At 48.1% G+C, this 8,271-nt stretch overlaps 1 protein-coding gene across 1 annotated transcript; it reads left to right on the top strand.

The window, feature by feature from the left end:
* Window positions 1-5,029: 5,029 nt before the first annotated feature.
* Window positions 5,030-7,187, top strand: IFNL1 (interferon lambda 1). Its single transcript, XM_032325913.1, has 5 exons — window positions 5,030-5,264; window positions 5,491-5,562; window positions 6,490-6,633; window positions 6,739-6,822; window positions 6,914-7,187. Exons 1-5 carry the CDS (start codon window positions 5,088-5,090, stop codon window positions 7,010-7,012), a joined length of 576 nt encoding a protein of 191 aa, XP_032181804.1. The 5' UTR covers window positions 5,030-5,087; the 3' UTR covers window positions 7,013-7,187.
* The last annotated feature ends 1,084 nt before the right edge of the window (window positions 7,188-8,271 follow it).

Raw genomic sequence — 8,271 nt, 5'->3', positions numbered from 1 at the left:
CTTCCTCTCTTCTCTTCCTTTTTTCTTTCTTTCTCTTTCTTTCTTTCTTACTTTCTTTTTTTCTTCCTCCCTTCCTCTCTTCCTTTTCTTCCTTTTTTCTTTCTTTCTTTCCCTTTCTTTTTCCTTCCTTCCTTCTTCTCTCCCTTCTCTTCCTTTTTTCTTTCTCTTTTCTTTCTTTCCTTCCTTACTTCTTCTCTTTCCTTTTTTCTTTTTCTCTTCTTTCTTTCTCTTTTCTTTCTTTCTCTTTCTGTTCTTCTTCGTTCCTTCCTCTCTTTCTTCTCTTCCTTTTTTCTTCTCTTTCTCTTTCCTTCCTTCTTCTCTTTCTTTTCTTCCTTTTCTCTTTCTTTCTTTCTTTCTTTTTTTTTTCTTTTTCTTTCCTTCCTTCTTCCTTCCTTCCTTCTTTCCTCCCCTCTTTCTCAAATTCCAAGAAGGCTTTATTATATACAGAGGAGAGGGGTTCAGTCCTTCTTGACTATTGCTTTCCTTGTGACTCCTGGGACATTGTTCAGCTCCTCTCTTTCTCTTGGCATAGATGTGTGTCTCCACCCTTTTCTTGAGGGACTTAAGACAGGCTTGTCCTTGGAGACCTTGCACAGCTCTATGGCATGTCAGGCATAAAGGGCAAAGCCGCTCATCTCTCCAATCACGTCCTGCTCGAACATGGTGTGCTTGGTGGTGCGCCCGCAGCGATGGCCGCGCCTCGGCTTGCTCATGTTCTTACTCACCTTGCGACCGTTGTTGCGGCCCCTGCCGTAGGGCAGCGCGCAAAGTTGGGGCTGCTGCTCCTCTCTGGCTCCTGCGGCAGAACGCCAGTTACTGCTAAGATTCTTTGTCCTTAGGTTTCAGAAGCTTGATTACGATGTGCCTGGATATGGCTTTCTTCACTTTATCCTATTTGGGATTTACTCAGCTTCTTGAATCTGTAGACTACCTAAGGGTAATTTACCAGGTATCCAGTATTTCGGCCATTATTTCTTCAAATATTTTTTTCACATCAAAGTTTCTTTCTGCCTTTCTCCTGGAACTTCAGTAATATGAATATTACATCTTTTGTCATTGTCCTCAAAGTCCCTGAAGCTCCCTTCGTCTCAATAGAGACCAAAAAAAAAAAAAAAAAATCTACTTTTCTTCATGTAGACTTCAATCTGTTTACTCTCTGTTATTCAGACTGGATAATTTTTCTTTTCTTTTTTAAGATATTTATTTATTTGAGAGTGAGAGAGAAAGAGCACGAGTGGGGGAGGGGCAGAGGAAGAGAGCGTCTCAAGCAGACTCCCCACTGAGCAGGCAGCCCTAGTTCAGGGCTGGATCTCACAACCCTGAAATCATGACCTGAGCTAAAGGCAGCCACTTAACCAGCTGAGCCAAGCAGGCTCCCCAGAGTGGATAATTTCTATTGGCCTATTATCAAGATCACCAACTCTTTCCTCTCTCATCTCCATTCTTCCATGGAGAAGAATGAGTTTATTCCAGTGAATTTTATTTCATTTACTGTATTTTCAGTTCTAAGTTCTTCATCTGGTTCTCTATGTTTTCTAATTCTTTCTGAAATGATATATATTTTTGAGGGGGGAGGGGCAGAGGGAGAAAGAGAGAGAGAGAGAAACTCTTAAGCTGGCTCCATGCTCAGCCCAGCATGGAGCCTGACAAGGGGCTTGATCTCACAACCCTGAGATCATGACCTGAGCCAAAATCAAGAGTTGGATGCTTAACCAAGTGAGCCACCCAGGTGCCCCTGAGACTCTATATGTTTTAATTTGTTTCAAGAGGGTTCATGAGTGCTCCTTGAAGCATTTTTACAAGTTCCTTTAAAATTCTTGTCAGATAATTCCAGTATCTGTGTCATCTTGGTGTTGGCATCAACTTATTGGCTTTTCCCATTCTATTTAAGATTTTCTTGATTCTTGAAATATTGAGTATAATGAATTATTTTCTATTATACCCTGGATGTTTAGGATATTATGAAACTATAATTCCATTTTTAAAGTGTTACTGCCAAGGCAATAATCAGAGCTCTGTTTGCACATCCCCAGTACCAGTCACCTTGCACAGTGGCTGAATCACAATTTTTGTAGTTTTGGATAATTTGTTGTACAGTTATTGTAAGAAGAGAGAGAAAGATACAGAGACAGAGAGATCCACTTGTATATAGAAGGAGAGATTGTCTATGTATGAATATATGTGTGCATATATAATTATTTTATGCTCTGGGCCCTAGAGGTATGCGAGCAATGGAGTAAAATGGATTTGAGGCTCTTGGTGGGGTGGGGATTAATGGTGACAGGACCCCAACCACAGTTTAGGGGAATGGAGAGCTGGGCTGGATGTCTGAGATGGCTCATTCATGTGGCTGACAGTTGATGGCTAGTGAGGATGGGAGAATGGTGGTCATCCTTCTCACATGGCAGCTACCCTTCCCCCTGAGTGAGTCTACATCAGAGCCAGGTGTTGTGGAGGTGCCGTGATTGCCGGAAAACTAGAACTTTGGAGCACTTCCGGAGCGAGGGAAGTGGTTGCAACTATTTGGGAAACCAGTGGATGAATTATTTAGGACTGCACTGCCTGTTATGGTAGCCATCAGCCACATACACCAATTAAATTTCAATTAAAGAAAAATGAGGAGTACCTGGTTGTCTCAATCAGTTGGGCATCAGACTATTGATTTGGGCTGGGGACAACACCTCCAGGTTGTGGGATGGAGCCCTGTCTTGGGGTCCATCCTCCAGTTGGCTTGAGATTCTTTCTCCCTCTCCGCCTGCCCCTCCCTGTGCTCACATGCACACACTCTCTCAAATAAATAAATAAATAAATAACCCTTTTAATTAATTAATTAAACAAAAATGGGAAAACCTGAAAATTCAATTTCTCTATTGCACTAGCTAAATTTTAAGCACTCGATAGCTCCATGTGGCTAGTGGTTACTGTACTGGACAGTAGGGACATAGAACCTTTCCAACCTTGCAGAAAGTTCTACAGTATAGTGCTAACTAGACAATAGAAGTTCAGGTTTACTCTGTGCCTCAGAAATCCACTCTGAATATATATCTTAATCTGGGTCTACCAAAAGCGTGCCCTGAGCCAAGGGAAAGGTGGTTTATTTGGGAGGTATCCCCAAGAAACACAGGTGAGCAGAGAAATTGGGACCAGAGGAGAAAAAAATCCAAAAATGGCACAGAGTCTAGACCTCACTGAGGCAAGTGAGGCACCAGGGCACCTGCCTGAACCTGAGAGGGAGTGCCTCCTTGAAGTTTACACACCCGCCACCTTTCTTCCCCACCCTCGTCCCAGCCCCTGAAGGGCAACTGCTGTGAGCCACTAGGGCTCATGCCCACCAGCCAGGGACCCTCTAAGGACTCAAGGAGTCATGCAGAACACGGCTTTGAATCAACCCACTGAGGAAAAGAGAAGCAAAAGTATTTATTCGCTGGCTCCCACCCCTCTCTGGGTGAAAGATTGCCCCTGGGGAAGTAATCCAGGCTCTTCCAGTCTGTTCGGCAGGCAGACGGGAGAAAGACCTCAGATGGAGAAGAAAGATACAGGCATATGATGTGGGAAGGTGTCAGCGTGTTCATGAACTGCCCACCAGAGCTACAAGTGAGTGAAAAAAATGAGCTGAGTGGATATGGTGGCGGGTGCTATGGCATGTCCTACAAGACCTCCCATGGAGGGGATGTGTACAAGCCTTTGGGTGATAGGGAGCCGGAAGATTACCTAAGCGCCCATCACTGGGGGAGTAGATAAGTGAATGTGCTGTGGGCACACCATGGGCTACAATGCAGCAGTTAGGAGAACCTGGTGTATGCCACCAGAGATCTCCAGAACATAAGTTTAAAAAAAAAAAATGGGAAGAGATAGAATGAAATTTATAGCACAATCCCATTTATGCAGATTGGGAAGTACATATACACACACAAAATCACAAATGATAAAGACACATCTTCCCAGCTATATATCAAGTGCCTTAAAGTGGGTGCCTGCGGGTGGGGGGGTGGGAGTGGGGATCAGGTACAGGAAGTGGGGGGAAAACCCTAGAGAGTCTTTCATGGGCCAATTGCAATTCTGCGTTATGATCTGAAGAGGATGATTAATAACTCTCTGCACCTAAGGGCCAAGAAAAAAAAAACAAGGGAATGAAAAACATAAAGTGCCCACACATCAAAGCAATTCCCTACCTGCTACACAATTATTATTACCGTGGGGGGTGATGATAACAAAGCAACCAGACTCCATCTGCCTTCTGGAAGCCCTCCTCACTGCCTTCTCCCCAAGCAGCCCCTCCATTCCCCAGCAAGTTCTCTTGTCCCCAGCGAATGAGGAGCTCTCTACCCTTTCCTGCTACCCAGAGGGAGAGACAGGAAAACTTCCTGGCTATGACTCCCACAGGTTCTCACCTTCTTCTCTGGGTGTACATAGAGCAGGGGGTAAGCACACGAGACTCTGTTCAAACCCCAGCTCTGCCATTAGCCAGCTGTGGGACCTTAAGCAAGTCATTTTTCCTTCCTGTGCCTCCATTTTCTAGCTGGTGAAATGGGAACAAGCCTAAAAGCAACAACTCACAGGAATGTTCAGAGCATAAAATGAGTTCCCAGAACTAGCTCAAACCGATGGGGGAAGCTCCCTCTCTTGCATCCCTACAGCCTCACCACTCATGCTCTGCCCCAGTCCCTGCCCTGCTGTGACCTGCCTTGGCCTCAATCGGTGGATTCCCAAAATTCCAGGAACTCCTAAATTAGGTCAGGAACTCCTTAGGCTTCACCCTGGGATTGAATTTCAGTTTCCCTTTCCTTCCTTTCTGTGCTCATCTGGCCCCACCCAAACCTGTGAGCTCACCTTGCGGCTTCTGGAAAAGACTGTCACCCCCTGATCCCTTTCTCCTGCAGCTGACTTTTTTGTGCCTCATTCTCCTCCCATGAGCTGTCAGAAAGCGGCACACCTGACTCCATACCTGGCCCCACCCACTCCCGCCTTTCAAGTCATTGTGAAAATCACAATTTCCATTTGCCTTTTCGCTTTACACACATCAGCCAGGACTGCTCGCTTAACCTGCCTAAAAAACGGAGCCATGCAGTCAGGGAAGCAGTTGCGATATGACCATGGCCATGGTGTGGGTCCTGCTGCTGGTAACTGCAGGGCTGAGCATGGCCACAGCTGGCCCCGTCCCTACTTCTAAGCTCACCACAACCTGGAAGGGCTGTGACATTGGCAGGTTCAAATCTCTGTCACCACGGGAGCTGGAGGCCTTCAAGATGGCCAAGGATGCTTTGGTGAGTCCCTATGATTATGGATTAACCTCTACTCCTCTTGCTTTGGCCCAGGTGCCACCTGGCTACAGTGGGCTAACCTCTATATCCTCCTGCAATGGGCTAGCCTCTGTCCTTTCTGCTGTGCATTAAACTCAAGCCCTCCTTCGAGGTCAGCCTCCATCCTTGCTGCTATGAGCTAGCCTCCAGCCTTCCTACTGTGGGCTAAACCTCTGCTCTTACTCTCTAGGAAAATTCACTAAAAAACTGGAGTTGCAGCTCCCGCCTCTTCCCTAGAAACCGGGACCTGAGACAGCTGCAGGTGAGTTGGAAGTGAGGCCATACTTGCCCTCACCTGGCCCCTCTCCCTCATTCTTTAAGTGGCCCCTTGCCTCCTTTATCTCACCTGTCCTCCCCTCTGTCTGGTCTCCCCTCGCCTGTCCTGTGCCACCCCCCCACAGCCCTGCCACCCCCCCACCCCCCATCCTTCCTCAACTGCTACCTTGACCCTATCTCTCCCTTGGGTCCCTTTCCCATCCAAGTACTAACCAGGCCCCACCCTGCTTAGCTTCCGAGATCAGACAAGATCGGGTGTGCTCACGGTGGTATGGCTGTAGACTCTTAAGTTCCTTTCTATCACCTCTTTGCCTCTCCCCACATCCCTCTTTCACTGTCCCCATCACTCTTACCTAATTCCTTCTCATTTCTCCCTTCTCTCTCCGGGTTCTAACTCCCACCCAAGCCCCTTGCCCTGGCCAGCTTGTCACTGTCTAGTCTCAGTGCCGATTCCCTCTGCCCCTCACACCACTGATTCTCCCTTGTGTCCCCCATCGTCTTTCTTCCACTGCCTTTTCCCAGAGTCTGCGCCTCCTTCCTTCACCTTGGTCACCTGTGCAGCCAGCAGCACCCCCTCCCCTTGCTTCCCTAACCTGTCTCTGTTCACCCATCCCCTTCCCATCTCTCCGAACTTCTGTGACCCCCATGAGCCACATTTCACTTGTCCCACCTCAGTCTTTCTCCTGTATCTTCCCTTAGGTTTCTGCCTCACCTCTATCCTTCATCTGCATCCTTCTGCATGTGTTCCCTTCTCCTGCCTCCTTCTTACCTGACCCATCACCTATTCCCGTCCTCTGTCACCTATCACCTGCCCTCTTTCCCTGCACTCCTGACCTGCCCCCACATAACTGGGTCTTCTTGCCTCCGCTTCCTTACCTTTCCACCTTGTCTGTTCTTTCTCACCTCTCCTCAGGTGTGGGAACGCCCCGTGGCCTTGGAGGCTGAGCTGACCTTGACCCTAAAGGTCCTGGAGACCATGGCTGATAGGTCCCAGGGGAGCATCCTGGACCAGCCCCTTCACACTCTGCGCCACATCCACTCTGAGCTCCAGGCCTGTGTGAGTGCTTGGGGCACCTGGGTCCTCTCTGTGGAGTCTGGGCATAGGGGACATCACCACTCTGCCCCAGGCCCCACCTCATACACCACCCTCCTCTGCCCACAGGTCAAGGCTCAGCCCACAGTAGGCCCCCATCCCCAGGGCCGCCTCCACCACTGGCTGCACCGGCTTCATGAGGCCTCAAAGAAGGTGAGTGACTCAAGAGGGGGATGGATGCCCAGGCCCTGAGTGAGGGAGGAGGCGGACACCTGGGAAATGGCAAATATGTCTCCTTTCTCAGGAGTCACAAGGCTGCCTCGAGGCGTCTGTCCTGTTCAACCTCTTCCGCCTCCTCAAAAAGGACCTGGAATGTGTCGCCAGTGGAGACCTGTGTGTCTGAGGACCTGGACCCACCCCCAGCCCATCTGGGACCCCAGACCTTAAGTGATACACTAAGCCCCAGCCCTGCCTTAAGTTATTTCCTCTCCCCCCTTAGTTATGAAGCTGGAGTGCTGACCCAAAAGAAATGCTTTTTTTCTACTTTTATACAATATGCACAAGTAAACAGGAAGGAATTGGAACCTTCTGTGATAAGTGAGTCCTTGGGTACATGTAGAATTGTGAGTCTGCGACTGAGTGTGGGTGTCTGGGAGGTGGAGGTAAAATGTGTGACCGGCTGTGTATATTTGTGTGTGCCTGATTTCCGTGACCATGTGCATGTATGCATTTAAGTGAGTGTCTGCCTGAACCTCTGTCTGACTGTAGGTGCCTAATAGCAAGTTCGTGCCCACATGTACGCCGTTCTGTGAACATGTAACACACGTTTATATGTCTCTCTGTCTGTCCCGTCTGTGAACTGGATATCTCTCTGTTCCATGGGTACCTAGGACACAGAGAGGCCTAATCAAGACGGTTTATCCTGTAATGAGTATCAGAAACCCAACTCAAGTGGGGAAAGCAAAATTGAGTTTATTATCACACATAACAAAAAGTCAGCTCACAGGGCTGGTCTAGGATGGGTTAATTCATTATTTAGCAATGTTTTTGAGAACCAAATTCTTTCCATTTCTGTTGGCTGATTCTTTTTTTTTTTTTTAAGATTTTTTATTTATTTATTTGACAGACGGAGACCACAAGTAGGCAAAGAGGCAGGCAGAGAGAGAGGGGGAAGCAGGCTCCCCACTGAGTGGAAAGCCTGATGCGGAGTTCGATCCCAGGACCCTGAGATCATGACCTGAGCCGAAGGCAGAGGCTTTAACCCACTGAGCCACCCAGGTGCCCCATCTGTTGGCTGATTCTTACTCTGGCTACCTCATGGTCTCAAGGTGGCAGCCACAGCTCTGGCTGTCACAACCAATCACCTCAAACTTAATGGAGTAAAATGACAACCATTTGATCCTACTCATAGATTCTGTGGGTCGTAAATTTGGACAAGGCTCAATGTGGATAGCTTGCCTCTGCTCCACGATGTCTGGGGCGCTAACTCGCCTTCCATAGGTTTTTGTTTTTTAAGGTTTGTTTATTTATTTATTTTGGAAGGGGGGAGGGAGAGATCATGAGTGGGGGAGGGGCAGAGAGAGGAGAGAAGCAGACTCCTGGCTGAGCAGGGAACCTGATGTGGAGCTCACTCCAACAACCCCCAAGATCACAACGTGAGCT

The sequence above is a fragment of the Mustela erminea genome, chromosome 19, assembly GCF_009829155.1.
Source record: "Mustela erminea isolate mMusErm1 chromosome 19, mMusErm1.Pri, whole genome shotgun sequence".
In the NCBI taxonomy this organism is placed as follows: Eukaryota; Metazoa; Chordata; class Mammalia; order Carnivora; family Mustelidae; genus Mustela; species Mustela erminea.
The sequence above is the reverse complement of the archived record's forward strand: the minus strand, read 5'-3'. Positions and strand labels throughout refer to the sequence as shown.

Bases quoted from the DNA above. Each gene is read 5' to 3' on its own strand.
- IFNL1 (XM_032325913.1), top strand. From the start codon at position 5,088: ATGACCATGGCCATGGTGTGGGTCCTGCTGCTGGTAACTGCAGGGCTG. The intron at 6,634-6,738 runs GTGAGTGCTTGG...CTCTGCCCACAG, and splicing joins ACTCTGAGCTCCAGGCCTGT to GTCAAGGCTCAGCCCACAGT. The intron at 6,823-6,913 runs GTGAGTGACTCA...CTCCTTTCTCAG, and splicing joins TTCATGAGGCCTCAAAGAAG to GAGTCACAAGGCTGCCTCGA.